The following is a 27,893-nucleotide window of genomic DNA, read 5'->3' as shown; positions in this document are numbered from 1 at the left end:
GCGTCTTCACCGTATCCCAGGCTCCTCCTCACCCAGGGTCTCAGGGCCACCAAAGGGGCTCAGATAAGGGCTCTCCCCCTGGGCATGGGTTAGAGGAGGCCTCGCAGAGCTGCTGGCATCGTCCCGCTCTGTCCCCAAAAGCAGAAACCAGCAGAGGAGCTGGGCCCAGAGTCGGAACAGGAAGGGGAGTCTAGTCCTTTGCCCTTGCCTGCACAGCGTTGACCCGGGGACCCTCCACACCCCACCTGGGAGGCCAGGCCCCCGCACGGAAGGCCCCAGTGTCCCCCTTGTTCCTGCCTGGCCTCACTGTCGTGTGGCCCAAGGACCACCCTCCAGGTCAGGCTTGGGAGCTCAGCACAGTACGGTAGGGGCTGCCAGTGGGTTGGGGGTCTGGGGCACCTCCGCAGGGACTGGCACACTTGCCCCTGGCTACCTAGTCAGGCGGTGACTCTACTCTGCCTGGCTGGCTCAGGGTCCTGCCCACCAGCAGGGACTACCTAAGGTGGGTAACACCAGGGGGGTGACCATGGCTTCCTCAAGCAAGGACAGGAAGTGCAGGGGAAGCCGTGTTCTGGGAGAAACAAATGTTCCTCAAGCTCCAGGCCAGGGAAGGGCCTTGACCCCACGTGTGCCCACCCCAGCCCTGATTCAGGGAAGTGGCCCTCGGGCAATAAGTCTCCCTTCCCTGCCAGAAATACCCCCAGTGTCTGCCCCTCCCCCAAGCTCCGGTTATATTTAGAGGTCCAGGCGGAGATGCCCAAGGCTGTCTGGAGCCCAGGATGACTTCTGGGCAGACATGTGGATTTAGGAGTCATCTGCCCCAGGGGGGTGAGAGCCTCCTTTGGGTCCTACATTCATCAGGAAGCCTGCTGAAGAGGCAGGATTCTTGCCCCAGAGGAAAGCAATCGTCCTTGCAGAGGGGAGGAAACCTAGGAAGAGGCACTGGCTTGAGCACCCTCTTGCTCCTGTCCTGAGGTCCCCTCCAGGTGGCCGTGCTCTCTCTCATTAATCATGCAGGAAACACACACCCATACTGTTCATGAGGCTGACCCGGGGTGGCTCTACCAAACTCTGGACCACCATAAAGGACACCAGGCCTGACTGGCCAAGACAATCAGGAGGCGCCAAGCTCCATCCAGAACCTGCCTGGGGGGGTCAGCTAATTATGGCCCTCTGTCCACTCACGTTGGCTACCTCTGAGGCCCAGCAGGGTCACTAGGTGACTCCAGAGCCAGTCTGCGCAGCAGAGAGGAAGAAAACCTCCCACAGCTGCACCAGGCTTCTCAGCCCCAGCGCAGGCAGGCCAAGGCTCTCGGGTCCAACCACCAGCCTGACCTTGGCCACAGACCACCCGGGAGGCCCCCTCATCACCAGCTTCCAGGACCCTCAAGCAGTAGGGCCCTGGTGGTGGCTTCAGTTCGGCCAAGAGCAAGTTAAGTGTTAGAGCAGCTCCGCCCCGAATGGCCCTTGCCCCGCCCCCCCCAGCTCTCCCAGGCAGGAGGAAGCCGCCTGCTCCCCTGTCCCCCTCTCAGTGTGCTTCTCCTCCGCGGGGCTTTTCTTGCCCAAGCTCCCCGGGACCGGCCAGCCAGCGTCTCACCGCCAGACCCAGCCCATCGCCAGGAGAGGTGGCGGTCTGGGCACGCCCGCCTGCGTGGTTGTCCCTCTAGGGGCCCACCCGCTGCGCGTCTCGGCGGCCCCACCTGCGACAGGGGCATGGCGACGCCCGCCTGCCCACCCGCACCCGAGTGGCCTGCGGACCCCACAGACCACCCTCGCCTGGGCCCGCCGGAGTCTGCGCCCTGCCGGCTGGCCCCGCCCCCAGGAGGCTGGGCCTGCGATGCTGCGAGCCCCGCCCCTCCGGGCCTCCGGTCCCCGCGGGAAGGGGAGGCACCGCCCACTCGGCCTGCCGCGGCCGCGCCGACCCGAGAGCTGCGCCGGGGCGCCACCGTGTGGCTCTTCTGGGAACTGCACTGCCTGGCCTCCCAGGAAAGCCCTTCCTTCCCTAGAGGTCATTAGCGATAAAGATACTCACGCTCTAAATTCTCCCATCAGTCTTAGGATCTCCTATCAGCCGTCCTCCTTTACAGACGGGGAAACTGAGGCCCAAGTCGCATAAACATAAAAGGGACAGTGCAGGTCGGATCTGACCCCACGAAGCCTGGCTGCAAGGCCTTGGTTTTAATCTCTTCCATCTGGCCTGGGTCCCCAGGGTTGACACCATCTTTGTGCACACTGGAGTCTCCCCAGGCGGCCTAGGAAAGGCTTCGGGGTCCCACCCCAGCGGCTGATCCAGCTGGCCCAAGCCACTGGTCGACACAGCCAAGCCCGAGAACCACGTGCTCACTCAGAAAGTCCTTTTAACAGAGGAGAAAGTGGCTCCGGAAGGTCAGGATGGGTGCACTGACCCACAGACAGTGACAGCTGAGCAGCACGGGGCGGGACACAGGCTCTGCTCTTCCCACTCACCTCAGGCCTCCAGCCCCGGGAGGCAAGCCCAGGCCTTCAGCAACAGGGTTTGCTGAGATGGTGGAAGGCCAGAGTGCCAGGGGCTACAGGTTTGAGTCTTTACTCCGCTATGGCCTGGCTGTGTGCTGTGGCCTTAACTTTCTCATCTGTGAAATGGGTCATACTCAGGAGGACTTGAAGAAATAATGGTGTGAAGACTCAGGTTCAGCAATGGATAGATATCTGCTAAGTCAGAGCATGGTAAAGGCAATTTGAAGTTTCAGTGGGAGCCAACCCCTCCAGGCAATGCGAGGTCATGTCCCTGGAGTGCTGAGGCTTGGTAGCCTGTGGACCTCTTAGACATACACTGAAGGAAGTTCTGTCCTGTGGGGCCAAGCTGAGCCATGGCAGGACGTAGGGCATGGAGCAGGGAGTGCTGGTGGAGAACTGGGGGGTTGGTGTGGGGTGGCTGGCTTGGGGGCCTAGTGGGGTGTGCCTAGGGCTGGCTTGGGGGCCTAGTGGGGCGCGCCTAGGGTACGTGTGGGCCATAAAGTTTGTGGGATGGGGGCAGCCGTGGGGCTGTTGGAGGGCTGCAGGGGGGACTGGTGAACCTCAGAGACGGCTGTAGAGGATGGGGCCTAGGGGTCCCTGCACAACAGGTCCCTGGGAGCACAGCAAGGCTGAAGGCTCAGAACAGTGGCATTTGGGTAGCCGTGGGAAGGGGCGCTTTAGAGCTGAGGAGAGACAAGCAAAGGTTGGGTTTGGTCAAGCGCTGGAGGCAGAGCCCAGGCACACTGTTCTTAGACCACAGGAGGGTCGGGAGCCCCCCAGACGGGAACTGGGTGGGAGTGTAGCTTGAGAAGCGCCTCACCCAGTGCTCAGTGTGGCCGGAGGGCTGGGGGAGCGGGAGCACTCCATGTGCAGGCCGTCTGCAGCTACAGAGGGTCCTCGAGGCCGGAGCCTCTGCCCAGAGGCCAGGCAGACTACTGGTACCAGTCTCATGACCCACCTGGGCTGGGGGCCTAGCTCTACTCTCGTACAATATACCCACCTGTACTGGCATGTCACTTCTTCCCCTGACCCTCGGTTTCCTCTTCTGCAGAATAGGAAGATCGCCTCAGTTCAAGACTGCACAAGCATTGAGTTACTGACGTAAAGCAAGGGCCAGCCCAGATCTATGCCCTCCCTGGTGCAGAGAGGGGCCCTTTCCAGGGCAGGTACCCCAGGCAGTGGGCTCAGGTGTTTGGTTTTCTCTGCAGGAAAACATGCTCCCATGTGCTGAAGGAGAAACTCAGGGGGTCCTTTTCCTTGGATGGGCCCAGAGGATGTGGCTGGTCTAGTATTTACTGCCCCTTGGCCACCTCTAGGCCCCGGGGAGAAAAGAACGGCGTCTTCACCCACGCACCTCCCCCACTGTGGGAGTCCCAGTCTCGCCTCCTCCAAGCTGGTCAGGAGGGAAGCGCTGTGCCAGAAGGTGCGGAGGAAGGGAGCAGGTACCAGGCCAGGCACTCAGGTGCCCTGCTCCACCAAGCTGTCCCCAGGAGAGGTCCTGGGGGCTCTAGGCTGTGTGAGGCCCTCTGGGGTATCAGCGCCTTGTTGGGAGTCGCCTAGACCTCACAGGCCCCAGGGCCCTGGACCCTGTCAGTTCAAGCTCTCAAAACCCTGCCTGCAATCCCAACCTCACACCACACACAGAAACATGGTCTTGCCTCCAACAAAGAGAATATGTTTCTCCTAACACAGAAAGCCCCTGGGCAGTCTTCTCCCAAGATGTCTGGGATTAGCTGCGGGGTTAGCTTCCAGGCTGCATGAGCCCTCGGACTGGCCTCCACATCACTCTCATTTACCAGATGAGCAACTGAGGCCCGAGCGCTCTGGCTGGGTTTCACCATTCATTCATGCAGTCGACACATATTTATTGAGCATCGACTCTGGGTCAGGCCCGGGGGCAGGCTCAGAGACGAATCATACACAGACCTGGCAGCCCACGAGGCACTCACAACCTGGCAGGGCGGCCGGTCACATCAAAGGACACTCACAATACAGTGTGGTCAGTGTGGTGTTAGAGGTAGCACAGGTGACCAAGGGAGCACAGAGTAGGAGGGGCCCCTGGCCCGGCCGGGGGGTGGCAGGGAGGGCTTCCTAGAGGAGGTGACACCTGAAGAGGGTTTTAGGAAGTGAGCAAGAGTTAGGGTATGTGGCAGGGGGAGTGGCCTATGCAAAGAGGTTCGGGGTAGGAGACCGCACATCTGGGCAGCAGCTGGGAATTAGGCAGGGTCCAGTCCAGGAGGGGCGTGGAGTTAGCAGTGGGCAGGGAGCTCTGGGTGGGGGGGGGGGGGTTGTGAAGCAGGTGGTGGTTAGCAGGGGACCCACTGGGAGCCAGCGTGGAGGGTGCCCCTGAGGAAGGGGGCAGGGGAGCAGGGTGGGTGGCCATGGGGCTGCAGAGGAGCGTGGGTGTGGCACCCTTGCCCGATGAGTCCCATCCACCCCAGGTCCACTCAGCAGGGTGGTGGGGGTGCGGGCTGCCAGCCCCGGGGCCGCAGAGTGCACAGCACGGGGTCCAGCGGCTTGAGCGTGGCCTGCTCCTGCAGCCCGTAGCGCTGCCCGGGCACCAGCCGGAACTCGAGCCTCTGCAGCAGCTTGGCCATGACCACCTTCACCTCCATCTGTGTGCGGAAGTGAGGACGGGCAGGAGGCCCGGGGCATGAGCGTGCAGCAGAGCCTGCAGCCGGCTGGCCCATCCCCCCGCCTCCCCCCACCCAAGGGTCCCAGAGCAGGGCTCGGAAATGCCTCCTGGCCCGGGATGAGACACCAGCCCTGAAGCCAGCTTCCGGCAGAAACCCCAGCCCTGGACTCCTACCTGAGCAAACTGCTGCCCGATGCAGGAGCGCGGTCCCAGAGAGAAGGGGAAGTAGGTGAACCTGGGCCTGCAGGGAGAGAGTGGTCAGGAGGTGGCTGCCCAGCCGCAGACCCCCCACCCCAGCGGTGACAAACCCATCCCCCGCGGATGAATGGCTATGCACCACAGCTGGCTTGTGCACGCACTAAAAACATCAACAGCTGGCTCTGTCGGGCTCTGCATCAGCATTTTCTCATTCTAGCCTTCTCTGGAGCCTTCCAGAAGGAGTCGTTATTATCCCCAGTTCACAGAAGGAGGAACTAAAGAGCTTGCAATCCGATGGCACTCCTATGTTCGACCAGTCACATATGCAGCTCTGGGCAGGGTCTGGGTCTGGACGCAGGTGGCCTGTCCCCGGACCCTGGCCACCACCCCCAGCCCCAACTGTACTTTCAGGCATTCACCCCCATAGCGAGCTGCAGAGGGAGCCAACAGGATTCCCATTTCTCAGATAGGACCATCAAGGCAGGGGGAGGGACAGTCCTCTGGCGCCAATCACAGTGTTTCCCAGTACAGGGGAGGGGTTATGAGCATGGGTTTTGAAACCAGTCTGAGCTGGCCTCAAACCGCAGCTCTGCGGCTCCTGGCTGTGTGCCCTTGTTCAAGTTACCTCACCTCTCTGCACTGTGATTTCTTCTCCATGAAAAGGAGGCAGAGCAGGGAATCGTGACTCCCTCACAGTAATCTGAGAGGCTACATGGGCTCAGGGGTCACTGGCAGTTCAGACCCAAGGTCCCTGGGCCACTCTTCTCGCACATGCACAGCTTGAAGACTTACTTGGGTGCTTTGGGGCTGAAGCGATCAGGGTTGAAAGTCAGTGGGTCCTCAAAGTACGTGTCCATCCGCCCCATGACATAGGTGCTAAACTGAGGGGAGAGGATCCAGCTGTCTCTGGTTCCAAACATGAGCACGCTCACACCTCCCCGACCCACCGGGGCCACCTCGTGGAGGGACCAGGAGCACAGAAGACCCCCCTCCCTCTACTCCACCCACACATGTGGGCCAGTGTGGGACTCCACCAGCATCTGGAAAGTGCCTCAGGTGACGGGAGGGGGCAGCCCAGGGTACCAACAAGGGCCAGCTGGCTACAGCATCATCCCATGCTTGGCCCTGTGCTGTGGTGGGACCACAACTAGCCCTGTTTTACAGATAAGAAAACTGAGGCTCAGAGAGAAAATTGCTGACTTGCCTGAAGTCACCTGGCCAAACTGAGATTCAAACTCAGGTCTGCTTCAAGAGCATCTTTTTCAAGATCTCTGAGAGCCATTATTCAGCACAAGGTTTGCATCTGGGGCTCAGGGGGGGTGCTGGGGAGGGGAGTGAGGCAGAGAACCCGCAGGTCCCCACCACGCTTTCAGTTGTCTCCCTACTGGGGTTAATGTTCCATGCCCCTAACCTCCATGGGCCATATGTGTCCCCCATAACTTGGGCCCTGGGTCCCGACCTCTGCCTCATTACTCCTGCACAGTCTACGGCCATACCACCCTGAACGCGCCCGATCTTGTCATTACTCCTGCACAAAAGAGCGGCTTGAGCCCACTCTGTCCCCTGGTTCTCTGTGTTGAGCGTCCAAGGCAGGCAGGGTGAAGGGAGAGCCTGGAATGAAGCTCTGAAAAGTGAGGGGGAGCATGAGGTGGAGAGGGGGTCTGAGATCAGCGAAGAGCACCTACTGTGTGCTAGGGATTTGTGCCAGACATGTGACATATGTCATTCTTTGACTCTTCTCAGTAAATTATGACTCAGGCATCATCATCCCCATCTTACAAGGAGGGCACTGAGGCCCAGAGATGACTCAGCCTGCCAGAGAGGGTCTGGGATTGGAGCCGGGGTCTGCCACTCAAGGCCCTCACATCTTACCCCTGCCCAGCCAGACGTAAGGGGATTCTAAACCACCTCCTGGGTCACAGGCAGGTGGTACTGGTGCAGGGTTGTGCAGAAAAAAAGGAGGGGGCAGATAAACAGAATAAAGAACACATATCGGGAAGCTCTCACACATGCTGGAGAGGGCATAGCAGAGTCCTGGGAAGTCTGGGTGAGGGGGAAGGGGAGAGGGGGCTGCCTAATGGATAGAACCGGAGGCATGTTGCTTTCCTTTATAAATAAAATCAGATCATGTGCTGGGCTGAACTGTGTCCCCCCAAAAATCTTATGTTAAAGTCTTAACCTCAGAATGTGATAGATAGTCTCCTTAAAGAGATACTCAAGTTATAATGAGGTCATTAGGGAAGACCCTACTCCTGTCTGGCTCATGTCCTTAGAGGACAGACACACATAGAAGAGGTCTTGGGAGGACCCTGTGGGAAAGTAGCATCTGCGAGCCAAGGAGAGAGGATTCAGGAGAAACTAATCCTACCTCGAACTTGAACCCCCAGCCTCCAGAACTGTGAGAAAGGACATTTCCACTGCTAAGTACCCATCTGTGGTGCTTTGTTCCGGCAACCCCAGGAGACAGAACCATATCCCTACCTCACAGCATACACAAAATCAACTCCAGGTAGATAGGAACTTAACTTGCAAAAGAAAAATGTGAAATTGTTAGAAGACATTCTAAGCGACAATGCTGACCTCAGGATGGGGGCTCGGGGCCGGGGGGGGGGGGGCGGTTCCCTAAGACAAAACAAGAGAAGGCACCACTATAAAATGAAGAACTTCAAATCATTTAAAACGCTTTAGCAAAGAGAAGCCACAAAGCTAAAGACGAAATTTGGAACATACATACCCGACAAAGGATTAACTTAAGAATTTTTAAAGAGAGCGCTGCACAGGGATGAGACAACCCAGAAGAAGAAAAGGAGCACAGGGCTGCAAGCCTCCCAGTAAGGAACCAGGAAAGTGCAAATCAAGACCTCAGGGAAGTACCTTCCTTGCACTTACTCCATTGGGAAAAAAAAAAAAAAAAAGGCAGCTGGACCATACTAGGTGCTGGGGAGGATAAGGAACCACATCTATGGGCATCTGGGTTGGCCCAGGTGCTCTGGAAAACACTTTGGCACTAGTTTACCAAGCTGACCATTTAGATATCCCACATCCCAGCCCTCCCATCCCTGTCTGCCCCACCCACTGGTCATGCTGGCAAGAATGGTCACCAGCAGTGCTCAGGAGAGCAGGATGCCCCCTGACCCAGAATCGAGAATGGGGTGCTGGTCTACACACAGCAGAATATGATACAGCAGGGAACTGAGGGCCTGCAGTCACAAAGCAATCCTGGGAGATACAGAAAGTCAACCACTTTCTGAAAGGTAGGACGTGCAGAGAAGTGAATCCAAAGTGAGGGGAAGATAGACCACGGGGGGAGGGGCTGGCTCCCGGGATGCAGTGGGCAACGGAGCACAAAATCAGAACTTTTAGAAGTCTGCTCCACTGAGGGACAGCACTCCAGTGGCTAGGCGAGGGTGAGCCCTTGCAGGGAGTGTGGTCTCAAGTCCTCCGGGGTCACAGAAGGATCAGGGCTGTTTGAGTATGGCAGAACTCCCAGGTAGCGGAGCAGGGAAGCCAGCTACAGAGACAAAGCTGAGGAATGAGCTCTCAGCTCGTGGTTGCCTTAAACCATGATCCATGGCATAGTCAGGCCACTGTTCTTTGAGCAGGGACCCCACAAGTGGCACATCTGGGAGACTCACCTTCCTCCTCTGGAGGCAGGAATCTGCTGGGTTTGGAGACTCCAAACGGGGCTGTGTGCCAGAGACTGAAATGTTTGGTCTCAGGCCAGGTGAGCCCAGAGCACGGCTGGAGACCAGGGAGATGGGAGTGATTGACCCCTTTCCTCTGAGGGCGCACTGAGGTGTGGTGGCCCCAGCTCTTGGCTCCTCCAGCTGGAGAATGGGAGGCCTCAATCTTCATTGCTGTCCTCCAGAGCTCTATGGAAAGCTTTCAGGGAACAAAAGCTCCCAAGAGCGAACCCAAGAAGATCACTTTGCCTGGCCCCTGGCAAGGGCAGTGCGATTCTGCCTCGGGCAAAGACATTTGAGAATCACTGCAACTCAGAAGATTAGCAAGAATATCCAGCCAAGACCAAGGTCATCGATCAGCGAGAACTGTGAAACTCCACAGCTCAGGGAAAGCAGCACATAGAATTCATGGCATTTCCCCCCATGATCCTTTAATCTTTCAAAGTTAAATTAAAATTTTTTAATTTTATTTTTTTCTTATTCTGATTTTTTTAACTTTTCCTCTTTTAACATTTTTTAACTAGTTTATCTTAACACTACCTTTCTAAAAAAAATATTTTATGCCTTCATTATTATAGTCATATTTTATCTTTTATTGTATTTAACCTTATTTTTTTTTATACATATAGGGTTATTTTTTCCTAAAAAATTTTGGGATAAGATTTCTTCTAAAAGATCAAAATATACTCTAAATCTAGCACATGGCTTTATTCGAGTCTCCAGCCTGTGTACATTCTCTTCCCCTTTTTTAATCTTCTTTCTTTTTCCAACCAACTTATCTTATCAATTCTTTTTTTAGAATTTTTTTTAAAATTTTCATCTTTACAGTCATATTCCATCCCTTCATTGTGTTTACCCTTATTTTTGTACATATATAACTTTTTCTTTCTTTAAAATTTTGGGAGGTAGTTTCTTCTAAGAGATCAAAATACACCCAAAATCAAGTGGGTGGCTCTGTTTTATTCACCAGTTTAATATGTGTGTGTGTGTGTGTGTGTATAAATTTCTTTTTATCCCCTTTCTTCTCCCCCCAGTTTAGGGTCTCCTCTGATTTGGTTAGTGTACATTTTCTGGGGTCTTTGCCACCCTTTCAGTATTTTATTCTCTCATTCATATATTCTTATCTGGATAAAATGACAAGGCAGAAAACTCACCACCAAAAAAAAAAAAAAAAAAAAAAAAAAAAGAAGAAGAAGAACAAGAAGAACAAGAGGCAGTACCAAAGGTTAGGGATCTAATCAATACAGACATTGGTAATATGTCAAATCTAGAGTTCAGAATGATGATTCTCAAGGTGCTAGCTGGGCTCGAAAAAGGCATGGGGGATATTAGAGAAACCCTGTCTGGAGAAATAAAATCTCTTTCTGGGAGTAAAAGAACTAAAATCTAACCAAGCTGAAATCAAAAAAGGAATTAATGAGGCGCAATAAAAAATGGAGGCTCTTACTGCTAGGATAAATGATGCAGAAGAATTAGTGATATAGAAGACCAAATGATGGTGAATAAAGAAGCTGAGCAAAAGAGAGACAACCAACTACTGGGCCAGAAGAGGAGAATTCTAGAGATAAGTGATACCATAAGACGAAACAAAGTTAGAATAATTGGGATTCCAGAAGAAGAAGAAAGAGAGAGAGGGGTAGAAAGTATATTGGAGCAAATTATAATAGAGAATTTCCCTAATATGACAAAGGGAACAAGCATCAAAATCCAGGAGGCATAGAGACCCCCCTCAAAATCAATAAGAATAGGTCCACACCCCATCATCTAATAGTAAAACTTACTAGTCTTAGTGACAAAGAGAAAATTCTGAAAGCAGCTCGGGACAATATGTCTGTAACATGCAATGGTAGAAATATTAGATTGGCAGCACACTTATCCACAGAGACCTGGCAGGCTTCAAGGACAGACACGATATATTCAGAGCACTAAATGAGAAAAATATGCAGCCAAGAATACTATATACAGCTAGGCTATCATTGAAAATAAAAGAGATAAAAAGCTCCCAGGACAAAGAAAAAATAAAGAATTTGGAAACACCAAACCAGCCCTACAGGAATTATTGAAAAGGTCCTCTAAGCAAAGAAAGAGCCTTAAAGAAGAAGACAAGAAAGGAACAAAGACAATATACAGTAACGGTCACCTTACAGGCAATACAATGGCACTGAATTCATATCTTTCAATAGTTACCCTGAATGTAAATGGGTTAAATGCCCCAATCAAAAGTCATAGGGTATCAGAATGGATTTTAAAAAAACCCATCAATATGCTATCTACAAAAAACTCATTTTAGATCCAAAGACATCTCCAGATTTAAAGTGAGGGGGTGGGAAACAATTTACCATGCTAAGGTACATCCAAATAAAGCTGGGGTGGCTATCCTTATATCAGATAAATTATATTTTAAGGCAAAGACTATAATAAGAGATGAGGAAGGACACTATATCATACTCAAAGGGCCTGTCCAACAAGAAGCTCTAACAATCTTAAATATCTATGCCTCTAACATAGGAGCAACCAACTATATAAACCAATTAATAACAAAATCAAAGAAACACATTGACAATAATACAATAATAGTAGGGAAACTTAACACCACCCCTCACTGAAATGGACACATCATCCAAGCAAAAGATCAACAAGGAAACAAAGGCCTTAAATGACACACAGGACCAGATGGACATCACAGATATATTCAGAACATTTCATCCCAAAGTAACAGAATACACATTCTTCTCTAATGCACACGGAACATTTGCCAGAATAGATCACATCCTGGGTCACAAATCAGGTCTCAAGCAATACCAAAAGATTGGGATCATTCCCTGCATATTTTCAGACCACAATGCTCTGAAGCTAGAACTCAACCACAAGAGGAAAGTTGGAAAGAACTCAAATACATGGAGGCTACAGAGCATCCTAATAAGAATGAATGGGTCAACCAGGAAATTAAAGAAGAATTGAAAAAATTCATGGAAACAAATGATAATGAAAACACAACAGTTCAAAATCTGTGGGACACAGGCGGTCCTGAAAGGAAAGTATATAGCCATACAAGCCTTTCTCAAGAAACAAGAAAGGTCTCTAGCCCTAAACCTAAAGGAGCTGGAGGAAGAACAGCAAAGAAAGCCTAAACCCAGCAGGAGAAGAGAAACCATAAAGATCAGAGCAGAAATCAATGAAATAGAAACCAAAAGAACAGTAGAACAAATAAATGAAACTAGGAGCTGGTTCTTTGAAAGAATTAATAAGATTGGTAACCCCCTGGCCAGACTTATCAAAAAGAAAAGAGAAAGGACCCAAACTAATAAAATCATGAATGAAAGAGGAGAGATCACAACCAACACCAAAGAAATACAAAGAATTATAAGAACATATTATGAGCAACACTATGCCAGCAAATTAGACAATCTGGAAGAAATGGATGCATTCCTAGAGACCTGTAAACTACCAAAACTGAACCAGGAAGAAATAGAAAACCTGAACAGACCCATAACCAGTAAGGAGATTGAAGCAGTCATCAAAAATCTCCCAAAAACAAGAGCCCAGGGCCAGACATCTTCCCAGGGAATATTACCAAACATTTAAAAAAGAACTAATACCTATTCTCCTGAAACTGTTCCAAAAAATAGAAATGGAAAAAAAAACTTCCAAACTCATTTAATGAGGCCAGCATTACCTTGATCCCAAAACCAGACAAAGACCCCATCAAAAAGGAGAATTACAGACCAATATCCTTGATGACCACAGATGCAAAAATTCTCACAAAAATACTAACCAATAGGATCCAACAGTATGTTGAAAGGATTATTCACCACAACCAAGTGGGATTTATTCCTGGGCTGCAACGTTAGTTCAACACATGCAAATCAATCAATGTGATACAATACATTAATAAGAGAAAGAACAAGAACCATATGTTACACCCAATAGATGCTGAAAAAGCATTTGACAAAGTATAGCATCCTTTCTTGATCAAAACTCTTCAAAGTGTAGGGATAGAGGGTATATACCTCAATATCATCAGAGCCATCTATGAAAGACCCGCAGCCAATATCATTCTCAATGGGGATAAACTGAGAGCTTTTCTCCTAAGATCAGGAACACAGCAGGGCTGTCCACTATCACCACTGCTATTCAACATAGTACTAGAAGTTCTAGCCTCAGCAATCAGACAACAAAAAGAAATTAAAGGCATCCGAATCAGCAAAGAAGAAGTCAAACTCTCACTCTTTGCAAATGATATGATACTTTATGTGGAAAACCCAAAAGATTCCACTCCAAAACTGCTAGAACTTATACTGGAATTCAGTAAAGTGTCAGGATATAAAGTCAATGCACTAAAATAAGTTGCATTTCTATACATCAACAACAAGACAGAAGAAAGAAAAATTAAGGAGTCAATCCCATTTACAGTTGCACCCAAAACCATAAGATACCTAGGAATAAACCTAACCAAAGAGGCAAAGAATCTGTACTCAGAAAACTATAAAGTATTCATGAAAGAAATTGAGGAAGATACAAAGAAATGGAAAAATGTTCCATGCCCATGGATTGGAAGAACAAACATTGTGAAAATGCCCATGCTACCTAAAGCAATCTACACATTTAATGCAATCCCTATCAAAATACCATCAATTCTTTTTCAAAGAAATGGAACAAATAATCCTAAAATTTATATGGAACCAGAAAAGACCATGAATAGCCAGAATAATGTTGAAAAAGAAAGCCAGAGTTGGTGGCATCACAATTCCAGACTTCAAGCTCTATTACAAAGCAAATATCATTCTCATCAGCATCAAGACAGTATGGTACTGACCCAAAAACAGACACATAGATCAACGGAACAGAATAGAGAGCCCAGAAATAGACCTTCAACTTTGTGGTCAACTAATCTTTGACAAAACAGGAAAGAATGTCCAGTGGAAAAAAGACAGTCTCTTCAACAAATGGTGTTGGGAAAATTGGACAGCCACATGCAGAAGAATGAAACTGGACCATTTCCTTACACCACACACAAAAATAGACTCAAAATGGAAGAAAGACCTCAATGTGAGAAAGGAATCCATCAAAATCCTTGAGGAGAACACAGGCAGCAACCCCTTCGACCTCAGCTGTAGCAACTTCTTCCTAGAGACATCGCCAAAGGCAAGGGAAGCAAGGGCAAAAATGAACTATTGGGATTTCATCAAGATCAAAAGCTTTTGCACAGCAAAGGAAACAGTCCACAAAACCAAAAGACAGCTAACAGAGAGGGAGAAAATATTTGCAAATGACATATCAGATAAAAGGCTAGTATCCAAAATATATAAAGAATTTATCAAATTCAACACCCAAAGAACAAATAATCCAATCAAGAAATGGGCAGAGGATATGAACAGACAGTGCTGCAAAGCAGATGTCCAGATGGCCAACAGACACATGAAAAAATTCTCAACATCATTCAGCATCAGGGAAATACAAATCAAAACCACAATGAGATACCACCTCACACCAGTCAGAATGGCTAAAATTAACAAGTCAGGAAACGACAGATGCTGGCGAGGATGCAGAGAAAGGGAAACCCTCCTACACTGTTGGCGGGAACGCAAGCTGTTGCAGCCACTCTGGAAAACAGCAGGGAGGTTCCTCAAATAGTTGAAAATAGAGCTACCCTATGACCCAGCAATCGCACTACTGGGTATTTACCCTAAAGATACAAACGTAGTGATCTGAAGGGGCACATGTACCCGAATGTTTATAGCAGCAATGTCCACAATAGCCAAACTATGGAAAGAACCTAGATGTCCATCAACAGATGAATGGATAAAGATATGGCGTATATACACAATGGAATACTATGCAGCCATCAAAAGAAATGAAATCTTGCCATTTGCCACAACATGGATGGAACTAGAGGGTATCATGCTAAGCGAAATAAGTCAATCGGAGAAAGACAATTATCACATGATCTCCCTGATATGAGGAATTTGAGAGGCAGAGTGGGGGGTTTGGGAGGTAGGGAAGGAAAAAATGAAACAAGATGGGATTGGGAGGGAGATAAACCATAAGAGACTCTTAATCTCACAAAACAAACTGAGGGTTGCTGGGGGGAAGGGGTAGGGAGAGGGGGGTTGCATTATGGACATTGGGGAGGGTGTGTGCTCTGGTGAGTGCTGTGAGATGTGTAAGCCTGACGATTCACAGACCTGTACCCCTGGGGCTAATAATACATTATACATTAATAAAAATAATTAATAAATAAATTTAAAAGTAAATAAAGGCAAAATGCTGTAACTGAAAAAAAAAAAAAAAGATTTTTCTCCCCCTCTGCCTCTGCCCCTCCCTGCCCCTCCAGTCACACTCTCTCGTGCTTGCTCTTTAAAGAACAAAAACCAAAAACAAACAAGTAAAGGAGAGGAGGCGGGAAGTCACCTCCACGGGAGAAGGGGTGGTGGAGGAGAGAGAGAAGGAACTGGACAGCCCGGGGTCAGCTGTGAAACTGGGCACATCTTGTATCTGTCCCTGGCCGGCTATGTGACCTCAGGAAAGTGACCTAAGCTCTCTAAGCCTCAGTGTCCTCAGATGTAAACAAGGTGCCTCCCTTCCAGAATCATCCACTGTAACTTTACACTGGACTGTGTGAAAGGGAAGAGAGACCTCACATGGCTATAGTGCAGCTTGAATGAGAACCCCCAGTGGTGACAATGGGGCCACGGATATCCCGACCTCAGGGCTGGGGGCAGGCAGGAAGGGCCCCCACACACCAGGAGTGGAGTGTTGCCAGGTACTCTGACCCCGTCAATCAAGGTCTCCTCCTCCAGCAGGCGAAAGGTGCCCCATGCTGGCGGGTACAGCCTCAGGGACTCTTTGAGAACCTACAGAAGCCACACGGGGAGACAAGGAGAGAAGTCAGAAGATCCCCCAGATCACGCTAGTGGCATGCCCCGGACCCACCTTTGCTCCCACTCCCAGGGCTGAATATGCACCCATGTCTAGGACTGGGTCCCAGACCCCTGCAAAGTTAGCCTCAGCTTCTTGTCCAACCCTTCTTGTCACAGGAGAAACTGACACCCAAAAGGAGAAGGGAGTTGGGCAGAACCCCTGTGGCGGAGCCTAGACCAGGACCCAGGCCTTCTCTCTGAACCTGGGCACCACCATCCCAGAGGAGCCCCCCCTGAGCTCAAGCCAGGCCTCCGGCTGTGATCTGTTGGGGTGGGGAGGGGGCCGCTGAGTCTGGCCCCTGGAGGCCAGCTTGAGGCTCCTGGAAGTGCCCAGCCCAGCTGGGAAGTGCAAACAGCGTCATTCCATCAAGGGCTGCTTCCCCACCGAGGCTGCGCACTGGAGTCACCTGCGAGGCCTTTACAAAGGCTGCGGCCCCTCCTGACCCACCTTAACCTGCCCCAGTGACTCTGATGTCATTGATCCGTGGCAGCTCTGGTCATGGGAATTTTTTTTTTAAATCTCCTGGGACATTCTCACGTGCAGTGAAGTTAGAGAAAGGGTTCCAGGTGCAGAAGGCCTGGCTTGATGAACCACCCCCAAGTGCCCAGAAGCTTCTCTCCCACCCCCACACCTAGGACAGAAGGCCTGGCTTGATGAACCACCCCCAAATGCCCAGAAGCTTCTCTCCCGCCCCCACACCTGGGACAGGTACTGCAGTCTCCCCAGGTCGTCACAGTCAAGGTGCCTCTTAGAACCGATGACCTCATCCACCTCCGCCTGCAGCCTGTTGGGGCAGATGAAGATAAGCTCGTCCCCAAGAAGAGGTTCCCCCCACCGCCTAGTTTTAGGAAGGGGGGATGGAGGGGAGCAAGAAGTGAGCCTCCTGGGACAGCCCATCGCGTGCACGCACACACATATACACGCACGCACAGTCCGCCCCTTTGTTGAAGACATCCAGGAACTGCCGTGTCCCAACCGAGATGCCTGAGCAGTTGGCAGCTGTGTTCAGGGCCTGTACAAATTCCCCCTTCGTGCTTGCTGCTTGGAACTGGTGGCAGAAAATAAACGCACCACGGATCCAGCTCTCTGCACCAAGCAGCCTGTCTCAGCCTGGCTCGTAGCAGCCGACAGCTGGAAACAGAATGAGCAGTGCAGAGATGCTGGCTGAGTAATGACGGGGACCGTTAGAAGAATATGCAGCACCAAGAGTGGGTTTGGACCACGTCACACCCACGAGGAAGGCAGAAAAGAACAAGAGTTAGCAAGGATGTGGAGAAATCAGAACCCTTGTGCACTGTCCGTAGGAATGGAACCCGCTGCAGGTGTATATGGAAAATAGGATGGCGGTTCCTCCAAACGGGAAATGTAGAATTACCGTATGCTCCAGCAGTGCCATTCTGGGTGTGTGTGCCCCCACATAGAAAGTAGGGGCTCGTAGATACTTGTACTCCCAAGTTCATGGCTGCATTAGTCACAGTAGCCGAAGGGCGGAAGCAACCCCAGTGTCCGTCACCAGATGAATAGACCAGCAAAATGTGGTCTGTCCATGGGGTGCCTGGGCAGCTCAGTCACCCAAGCATCTGCCTCCAGCTCAGGTCTTGATCCCAGGGTCCCCGGCTCGAATCCCATGTCCTGCTCCCTGCTCAGTGAGGAGTCTGCTTCTCCCTTCCTTCTGTCCCTCCCCCTGCTCCTTCACTCTCAAATAAAAAAGTCTTTTTACAAAATGTGGTCTATTACAATGTAATATTATTCAGTCTTAAAAGAGAGGGAAGTTCTGACACCTGCTAAAACAAAGGCGGACCTTGAAGACATTATCCTAAGTGAGATAAGCCAGACAAAAACGTCCGTTACTGTGTGATTCCTGTATGAGGTCCCCAGAGGAGTTAAATTCACAGAAACAGAGAGTAGAATGGGGCCACGGGCTGAGGGCATTGGGAAGCTAGTGTTTACTGGAGACGGTGTCAGTTGCAACGATGAGAAAGTTCTGGAAATGGTTGTGATAATTGCACAGTAATGGGAATGTGCTTAATGCCGCTGAACTATGCCCTTAAAAAATTACAATGCCCAGTTTTATGCATGTATGTGTGTGTTTGTTTATATCCACAATATAAAAGAGCGGATTTGGGAGAAGAGTTTATAATAAATAATGTGGGGCGATGCGATAAAACACATGGTGAAATTCAGTAGCTAGTTGTGAGCTGCCTCCAGGGGGCAGGGCACTGTGGGTAGAATAATAATAATACTGGTAATTGTTATTATTATTATTAGTAGTAGTAGTATAACTTTTCTGCTTTCTCCAAATTTTTATAAAGAGCATATTTATGTTCTTTTTTTATGTATCTGTATTTACGTATCTGTATTACAGATACAGTTAAAACCCTAACCAACCACTTTATCCTTCACATCTGCCCTTGGACACTGCCCATTAATAACTGTAATCAAGGCTTTCCCCACCTCCAGGGCTCCCACCCCCAAGCCTATCAGGGTTTTCAGAGTGCTTTCACATTGGTGCAGTTGGTTTGCGCAACCGTTTGCATTTAAGGAAACCAATGGCCCAGCTCAAAGGCCATCTCCAGGCACCCTCCATTGTCTTGCAAGTTGAATATAAGCCCTTCCTCAGTGCTGAGTTGGGAATTCTGTTCAGTTCTCAGTGCCAGCCCCTGGCCAGGCACTGAGCATGGTGTGGAGAGGGAAAGAACCATGATCCCTGATTTTTTGGAGCTTTAATTTCATGACTGAAATAGACTCAAAGCAAACCGGCCCAGGAGAAAAAGGCATTCATGAGCTGGAAGGAAGCTAGGAGGGGAAACATAGAATGACTACTTTAGGGGTGTGAGAAGGCTTCTGTGGGGCTGGACAGGGAGTTCTCTAAGAGAAAAGCAAGGAGAGGAGCTTCCAGAAGAGGGACTGGCATGTGCAAAGGCCCTGGGGTAAAGAGAAGCAGGACACACTGGAGGAGGCTCCGTGGTGGGAGGCTGGAACTGTCTGTCTTCTAGGAACAAGATATCAGTGAATCCCTTCACCAGCTTCAAGGGGAGCCACTACCTGACCCCCAAATCTCCCCATTCCATACCTTGCCAGTATTTCAGGCTGGCGGGACAGCTCCATCACCGTGAATGCCAAGTGATTGGCAGACGTCTCATGGCCTGTAGGAATGGAGAGGGGCAGTTCCACACGGGGCGACCGGGCTGCTGCTGGCCCGGCCCACCCGCCTCTGAGACCCTGAGCATGTGGTGGCAGTTCAGGTCCTCGCTTCTGCCCCTGCCCCTGCGCGTACAGATAGGAAGGAGAGAGGCTGCCCACCCGCAGATCCCCTGCGCTCGCCAGAGTAAGTCCAATAAACGGCATCTGCTCCCAGGCATCTGGTTTTTACACCCTAAAAGCTCCCTCTGGGGCACCTGGGTGGTTCAGTAGGTTAAGCATCTGCCTTTGGCTCAGGTCATGATCCCAGAGTCCTGGGATCAAGCCCCATGTTGGGCTCTCTGCTCAGTGGGGAGCCTGCTTCCTTCTCTCCCTCCACTGCTCCCCCTGCTCATGCTTTCTCTCTCTCTCTCCGGGTCTCAAATAAATAAAATCCTTAAAAAAAAATTTGATGAGCAAAGGAATGAAGTTGCCGGGCACATCTTTTTATGCTGGTCTGAGGAAGGCCTCCCCACAAATCCTGAGTGGGGCGGAGCCTTGAGCTCACATGGCCAAGCTCTCCTGCCAATAGGCAGCTTCACAGGGTGCCCGGGTGCTCAGTTGTTAAGCATCTGCCTTCAGCTCAGGTCATGATCCCGGGGTCCCAGGCTCGAGCCGCCCCACATCAGGTTCCCTGCTCAGTGGGGAGCCTGCTTGTCCCTCTCCCTCTCCCACTGCTTGTGTTCTGTGTTCCCTCTCTCATTGCATCTCTCTGTCAAAAAAAAAAAAAAAAAAAAAAAAAAAAAAGGCAGCTTTATGACCCCTCATGGTGGCCAGCTCTATCACCAGGTCAGCAGCCACCAAGAAGGCCTCCCGGACCTCCCCGAGCAGAGAGAGGACTTCTGCTCCCCTATCCCAGCCCCTCACTTCTGCATCTGAACTCTGCACAGACAGCCTGAAAAATCACCCCAAGTCAGGGTTTAGGGGATGCCTGGTTCCCACCATTCCTGCAAAGTCCTGAGCCTTTGGCCACCCCTGGAGGTACAGACCAGCAATGAAGAAGGTGACGAAGTTGTCCAGCAGGATTTCATCATCCTGGGCCCCCTCTTCAGCTGAAAGACAAGGAGGGTCTCAGGGCCCGGCCGCCGACACCCGCTGCACGCACACCCCTCCCTCCCTCTCCCTGCAGCTGAGCAAAAGGAAGCAAACGTCCTTCTCCCCGAAAGTCAGAGAGAGACACTGGGAGTCGAGTGTGATCAGCCACCGTGATGGGGGCACCCCTGCCGCCCGGCCCTCTCCAGGCCCATGCGGGAGCCCTCGAACCTTTGAGGATCTGCGTGAGGATGTCGGCAGGTACTTCCTCCCCCCTCTTCAGGGCCTCCCGGCGGCGCTGGACCCAGTCCTTGCCAACCTGGCGCAGAAAGCGAATGCTCTCCCGGGTCTCGCGGAGCTGCTTCCACTTCCCTGGCATAAACTGAACAGGGGCTCCCACTCAGGACGCCAACCAGGCACACGCGTCCACCTCTCCCGCTCCCCCAACTCTGCAACAGCTTTAGAAACCCACTGCGGCCCTGGCAACCTGGGAGGTGAGAAGATTGCGCGAAAATCCTAGCAAAGAGGAAGCCTCCAAGGAGACTTGACCAACATGGCAGGCTGGGCCCAAGCATCGGCTTCCCCTTCCTGTACCAAATCCCTAGATATGATGGGAAAGATGCCTGGAAAATAAGAAGGGATGCCTGAGGATGGAGGCAGCTAGGACTGCGAGGAAGGAGGAAGCCACAGCCAGAGGGGAGTAGGTAGAATCAACAGCAGAAAAGATGGGGTGGCATCAGGGGACCCCCAGCTCAGAGGCTGAAGTCCCAGGGAACAGGAAGAGGCCCTGGGCATCTGTCTGAGGATCAACTCAAGTACCACCTTTCTCCTTCTTCCTCTTTCATGCCTGGAACAAGGCAGTGATAGCTGGAGCTGCAGCAGCCATCTTATAACAATGAGCTGATGTGCTGGAGACAGCAGAACGGAAAGACAAAACATTCCAAGACCATCAGACACTGTGTCGCTATCACAGCCATCCTCCATGGTCTGTTTCAGGATGATTTTACATGAGAGAAAGATGAACTCCTAATTTACTTAAGTCACTTTGCTTTTGATTCTCTATGTTAGAAGATGTATGCAAATCCTAACAGATTCACCTCGCTCATACCAGTGCTCAAAACCCATTCTGGAAAAAGGTCACTGGAGGAGGTAAACGTCCAGCAAACTAGGACGCCAGTTCTGGTGGCTGGTCACTGGAGGGGGGTGCAGGCAGTACCTTCGCCAGAGTGTTTCGAGATGCAGAAATCCCCTCCAGGATCAGTTTCACCTTCAGGGACAGAGGCTTCTGGGCACCCAGCAGCATGCCTGTCTCCATCCCAAAAGCTGCCTGGGGGAGAGAGAAGAGCGAGGTCATCCCTGGGTTGGTGGGAAGACTTGAAAACCCAGCGCAGAACCTGGCACTGCTCAGCTAGAGAGACCCAGGCCCCAGGGCTAAGGGTTTACGTGCGTCATGTCATCAACTAACTCCTTACGATGACCCATAATGATTCCAACCCCCCGGAAGGCAGTGAGGACCACATGGCACACAGGAGCCACTCCACAAACTTGGTTTCCCTCCCTGACGAGATGCGTTTCCCCAGAAATGCAGGCTTCCTTGGTGTCCCTTCTATACCCAGCCTCCCAGTGAATTACTGAGTGACAATGACCCTTCCGTCACCATCTGCGTGCCCTCCAGCTGCCTGAGCTGCCCTTACCTGGGCGGGGGGAGTTATTGGGCCACTGCTGAGCCTACCAGGGTGCAGAGCCAAGCCAGACCCAGGGTAGGCACTTAAGGGGAGGTAGGCTCTGGGCTGGGAGGCAGGCAGACGTGAGAGCCAGTCCAGCTTCTGCCACTGACCCAACAGAGGCCAGTCCCCACACCTCTCAGGGTCCACTCGCAGAGAATGAGTTCGCAGGTGTGGTCTCACGAGAGCGCATGTTGAATATTCAAGGAGGTACGAAGCTCCCCACCCAGAGCAGGGGCTGACCGGTAGAGGAGGAGGCGGGGTGGGGGGGGGGGATGCCAGGAAAGGGAAGAGGGAGAGAAGAGCAGCCCCTGACCATGTCGGACCCCGCTCCCATGGCCCACCAGCCTCCCATCACCTTGGCCAGGATGTCCATGGTGGTGCAGGTCAGCATATCCTGCATGGACACCGGGGTCTGCCCATCAGCCTTGGCCTCCAGAATCTCCACCAGCTGCTCAGCTTTCTCGTTGAATGTTTCCATCAAGCTGACCAAGGAGCTGGGGGAACAGCATTGTTGAAGGAGCCAAGAAATTGGAAACAACTCAACTATGTCTATTGACTGAATGGATAAGCACAATGTGGTATGTCCAATACAATGGAATTCCAATTGATAATAAAAAAGGGAAATTCTGGGGCACCTGGGTGGCTCAGTTGGTTGAGTGACTGCCTTTGGTTTGGGTCATGGTCCTGGGGTCCTGGGATCAGGTCCCTCATTGGGCTCCCTGTTCTGTGGGGAACATGCTTCTCCCTCTGCCTGCCACTCCCCCTGCTTGTGCTTGCTCTCTCTCTCTCTATCAAATAAATAAAATCTTTAAAAAAGGGGGGGGGGACGCCTGGGTCCTGCTTCTCCCTCTGACTCTGCCTGTCACTCTGTCTGCCTGTGCTTGCTGTCTCTCTCTCTGACAAATAAATAAATAAAATCTTTAAAAAAAAAAAAGGGGGGGGGAATTCTGAATCATGTTTGGGCATGGATGAACTTCCAAAATCTTATGCTAAGTGAAAGAAGCCAAAAGAAATGTTGTAGGATTCCCTTTATACGAAATGTCTAGAATATGAAAATCCACAGAGACGGAAAGAGGATTAATGGTTTCCAGGTGCTGAGGCCACTGAAGGGAAATGGGGAGTGCTTGCTTTTGGGGGTGATGAATGTATTCTAAAATGGACTGTGGTGATGGTTGTACAATTTTGTGACTAGGCGAAAACCCACTCGATTGTAAGTGATGAATTGTATGGTATGGAAACCGGACCACAATAAATGCTATTTAAAACATAAAATGTAGCCCAAAGTGAGAACTATGATAAAGAAAATGAAAAACCCAGAGGAGGGCTGATGTGGTCTAAGTGGCGGAGTCCCTGGGGGGGAGACCCCCACCCGCAGGCGTCACTGCCGCTCACTCCGTGATGTTCAGTCCTACACCACTGGCAGCCTGCCTTGCTCTCTCTCTGACTACTAATGCCCTCTCCTCTCTCCCTTCAGCTGGGGGGAAGCCCGTCCTGTGAAACCCACCCCCTTCCCAAAGCCCGCCATCTTGGAGACACTCACCTGCGGCTGAAGGCCAGGTCCATGACCCGGCGCTGTTTGTGCCAGCGCTCATAGTCACATTCCGACACCAAGCCTTGGCCAAAGAGTCTGCGGAGACAAAGGTCTGACGTGAGAAATGGGGAGGAAAGGGGGACTGATGGCTTCATGCAGATGGGATCCCCTTTCAGGATGGTGGGAATGTTCTGGAGCTACACAGTGGTGATGGCTACACCATACTGTGATTGGACCAAATGCCACAGAATTATAACTCCAAAGTGGTTAAAATGATGACTTTTGTGAATTTTACCACGACAAAAAATAACTAAGAAATGGGATGGCCGTGTGCCCCAACCTTGCAACCCCCCCACCCGCCCATCCGCTATGCAAAGGGGAAAGAGGAGAAGGAAGGTGACAATGACAAGAGCGGTGGCCACTATATGGGGCACCTGTTGTATGCCTGGAAGCCAGGGCTCAGGCCTTCATGCTATGCCCAATGCCCTGGGCCCTGCGGCCCCCCTGCCTGCCACCAGAGAATTTCCCGTCCTCTCCCCCAGCCCCTCCTCAAGCCTTACCTCTCACCAAACACAGTCTGGATTGCGTGGTACATCTTGGAGTCCTTGTTGTACTTGGTGGACATCAGGAACTTCTAAACATCCCCAAAAAGCCAACATGAGCTCGTGCACCCGTGAGAGGCTACAAAGGACTAAGTAGTTTTCTGAACTCTTGGGAAACAATGCCCCAGCAGTCACCATTACCTGAATCCCAGCTGTGGCATGAGGACTTCGTCTAGCACAATCTCACCTAACCCTCCAGGAACCCTGCCTTCCAGCAACAGCATCTTGTTTGGGGATGAGGAATGCAGGGCACAGAGGGGTGCCGTGATATTCCTGTGGCCACACAGTGAGAGTGTGTGGGGGGTCCTCAATTCCGTGCCCACGCATGGACCTCAGGACACACCATCTTCCAAAGCAGCGAGAACCAGAGCGGGGAAGGGGAGAAGCTCAAAGGGAGACCTTCTGGGACACAGGAGAGACCCTCAGCACAGATTCAGTATCATTAGTGCCAACCTAGGCACAGAAGTCAAGGAAGGCTTCTTGGAGGAAGGATCTCAACTTGCCTCACCGCAAGCTCGATGGTAGCAATAATAACATTGGCTGACAGATCTTGAGCCAGTACAGCCAAAGCTCAGGCTTGAATTTGGAATCAGCTGGCTTGAATTTGGACCCAGGCTCAGCATCTTGGTTCTACCACTTGTTAACTCTATGACCACAGGCAAGTTGCTCATCTCCTCTGCCTTCAGCTTCCTCATCTCCCCTGATGGGGTAAGAAGAGTGCCTGCCTGGGAAGGTTGCTGTGAAGAGTAAATTCACTCTGCATGAAAAGTCTGAGAGCACTGGGACACAGCAGCTGCTCCATAAATGCCAGGGCCACACCAGCATCCTATAGCTCACTTAGTGCACAGTCATCCCGAAGATGTAGGTGCTATTTTTATGCTCATCTTACATATGATGAAGAAACTGAGATTTAAAATGCCTGAGGTCACACACACGGTGAATGTCGGACCTAGGGTTTGAATCCAGGCAGTTTGCCATCGGAGAGAGGAAAGAGAAGACTGTGATCCAGGCAGAGAAAGCCCAGGCCACATGCTGCCTTCAGGCAGAGGAAGAAGTGGGGAGGGGCAGCAGCGGGGCTGGATCCCAGAGGTCTGCCTATGGCTCACTGAGCTTTATCCCGTGGGCACTGGAAAGAAGCAAGGCGATATCTCTACTCTACATTAATCCAGGGACTGCTGGTATCTGGGAGCTGAGCCTAGGGGGGTGTAATATCAATTTTTCAGGGAAAGAAAACCCCCAAAATGGTTGACTTTGGATCATGAGCCATATCCTGAGAACCCCAGCCCCCATCCCCGAAACACTGTCACTTATAAACCAACTTTTGTCACTATCCACTCCTACAGTTTCCATCCCTATGACAATAAAGGCTCAAGTCCCAGGTCCCTCTAAAACATCCCTAAATAACCCAAGGTCTGTGCTAACCCCCCAACCTAAACTGAGGAATCTCCACACTGAGGTACAGCAGCCTCAACACAGGCTCCAATCATGTGTCCCCATAGTAGGGGGTCCCCATGTCTGCTGTCCCTGGGGCTGGGGATCCTTTGAAGGCCCAGTGAGCTAGGTTCTGGGACATGAGGGGTGAATGCGGCACCCTCAGCACCTTTGCTGCCTTCTCTGAGTGTCCATACTGACAGCACTCTTCTGCACATTAAGGGATAACTGCTGGGAAGTTGACCTCTTGCCATAAGCAGTAAAAGAAAATTTTTTTAAAGGCAAAATGCATGAAATGTCTGTTTTCAGACACTAGACAAAAGGACGTGCAGGACTGTGAATCCCAAGAGAAGAAAAAGGAAAAAAAAAGATGTGAGCCGTACAACCTAAGATTACTCCAACTTTCTATAATTTCAAGATAAAGGCAATAAAATATAAAACTGAAATATAGCCCAGCAGGCTTTCCAAGTTGGTAAGATAGAAATCAGAATCCAGACAGGCCAGAGGAGGCTAGAATTTATAAGACAGAGCACCCGAGGGAAGGGAACAATGCATAGGAAGAGGTCCTATGCAGAAATCTGCACAGGGATCCCCTACATCTTTGGATGAATGACCCATACATGCACATAGTGAACACAAGACCAAATTCAAAACAACTTCTAGGAAAAGGAGAAATATGGAGTAACTACAGGCTAAACTATTCTCAGAGCCTACACAGCCCAAGAACTGTTCAACTTCCCAAAGGAATGAAACAAAAGTGAGCACTCAACAATGTACAACTCACAATGTCCAGGGTCCAACATGAAATCACTAGACATGTCAAAGAGCAGAAAAGTCTACCTATAACCAGGCCCAGAAATAACAGAGATGACGGAGTTTGCAGACAGGAACTTCAACACATTTATTACGAATATTGCAAATACTCCAAGGAATGCACATATCCAAGAAGTTCGAAGACTCCTACAGAGCATTAACAGAAAGAAAAGTACACCAAGGAAGATCATAATCAAATTTCTGACACCAGTGATAAAGAAAAAATCTTTAGAGTAAACAGAGATGAAGTAGTATATCAGTAGACTGATATAAGTTAAAGATTATACTATAAATCCCAGGACTACCACTAAGAGAAAAAGAAAGAGGGCCAATAAGCAAATGATGGAGATAAGATGAAATACTAAAATATACTTAATCCAAAAGAAGGCAGGAAGGAGGAGAGGAGAACAAAGAACAGATAGGACAGAGAACAGTAACAGTACGGTAGATTTAAACCTCACCATATCAATGATTATATTAAATATGAATAATCTAAGCACTCTAATTAAAAGGCAGAGATTGTCAGACTGTAAAACAGCAAAACCCAACTATATGCTATCTATAGGAAACCCACTTTAAATATAAAAACCCAGGGACACCTGGTGGCTCACTCCTTAAACATCTGCCTTTGGCTCAGGTCATGATCCCAGGGTCCTGGCATTGAGTCCTACATTGAGCTCTCTGCTCAGTGGGGAGTCTTCTTCTCTCCCTTTGTTCTCTCCCCCTCTCTCTCTCCCTTTCAAGTGAAAAAAATAATCTTTTTAAAAATGTGTGTGTATATATACACACACATACCCACACATTTATATGTGTGTGTGTGTGTGTGTGTGTGTGTGTGTGTGTATATATATATATATATATATATATATATATATATATATATATGAACCCAAATGGGTTAAAAGTAAAAGGATGGTAAAAGATCAACTCTTCAACACTAAGCAGAATACAGCTGGAGTAGCTACAAGAAATGGAATATTACCAAGGATAAAGGGGGACATTTCTAAAGATAAGAGGGTCAATTCATCACAAAGACATATCAATCCCAAATGTGTTCATGCCTAATAACAAAACTTCAAAATATATGAAGCAAAATAGATAGAACCAAAAGCAGAAATAGGAAAACCCATGATTGTGGTCAGAGTTTGACATTCCTCTCAAAATAATTGCTAGAAAAACTATACAGAAAGTCAGTGAGGACTTAGAAGATTCAGCTAACACTACCAACCAACTTCTCCTGACATTTCTAAAATATTCCATTCAACAATCACAGAATATGCATGCTTTTTAAGTGTTCATAAACATTCACTAAGGAAGATCATAAGGGAGGTCATAAAATAAGCTTCAATTTGTTTAGATCAATTGAAATCATGAAGAGTATTTTCTCTGGCCTCATGGAAATAAACTAGAAATTAATAACAAAAGGTATTTGGAAATACCATAATATTTAGAAATTGAATAACATAATCTAAATAATCCATGAATCGAAGAAGAAATCACAAAGGAAGTTAGAAACTGTTTTGCACCAAATGAAAATAAAAGCACAACATATTGAAATTATGTTACATTTGTGCTAAAGTAGTACTTACAGGAGATATATGGCTGTAAGCACTTATATTAGAAAAGAAACAAGGTCTAGAATCA

The 27,893-nt window shown here is 50.0% G+C and overlaps 1 protein-coding gene across 1 annotated transcript in view; it reads right to left on the bottom strand.

Annotated features, from left to right (window-relative positions):
• Positions 1 to 4,327: 4,327 nt before the first annotated feature.
• LOC131836979 (cholesterol 24-hydroxylase) overlaps positions 4,328 to 27,893 on the bottom strand; it is a 32,732-nt gene continuing 9,166 nt past the window's right edge. Inside the window, exons 4-15 of the mRNA XM_059183088.1 lie at positions 23,964 to 24,037; positions 23,413 to 23,499; positions 22,228 to 22,366; positions 21,362 to 21,472; positions 20,377 to 20,527; positions 20,103 to 20,165; positions 19,007 to 19,079; positions 16,633 to 16,717; positions 15,756 to 15,866; positions 6,122 to 6,210; positions 5,306 to 5,372; positions 4,328 to 5,111 (exon numbers count right to left, since the gene is read on the bottom strand). Of these exons, the coding sequence (XP_059039071.1) occupies positions 4,944 to 5,111; positions 5,306 to 5,372; positions 6,122 to 6,210; positions 15,756 to 15,866; positions 16,633 to 16,717; positions 19,007 to 19,079; positions 20,103 to 20,165; positions 20,377 to 20,527; positions 21,362 to 21,472; positions 22,228 to 22,366; positions 23,413 to 23,499; positions 23,964 to 24,037 (1,218 nt within the window). The 3' untranslated portion in view covers positions 4,328 to 4,943. The remainder of the gene's footprint in view (positions 5,112 to 5,305; positions 5,373 to 6,121; positions 6,211 to 15,755; positions 15,867 to 16,632; positions 16,718 to 19,006; positions 19,080 to 20,102; positions 20,166 to 20,376; positions 20,528 to 21,361; positions 21,473 to 22,227; positions 22,367 to 23,412; positions 23,500 to 23,963; positions 24,038 to 27,893) is intronic.

This window comes from Mustela lutreola, chromosome 7, assembly GCF_030435805.1.
Source record: "Mustela lutreola isolate mMusLut2 chromosome 7, mMusLut2.pri, whole genome shotgun sequence".
Classification (NCBI taxonomy): domain Eukaryota; kingdom Metazoa; phylum Chordata; class Mammalia; order Carnivora; family Mustelidae; genus Mustela; species Mustela lutreola.
The sequence above is the reverse complement of the archived record's forward strand: the minus strand, read 5'-3'. Positions and strand labels throughout refer to the sequence as shown.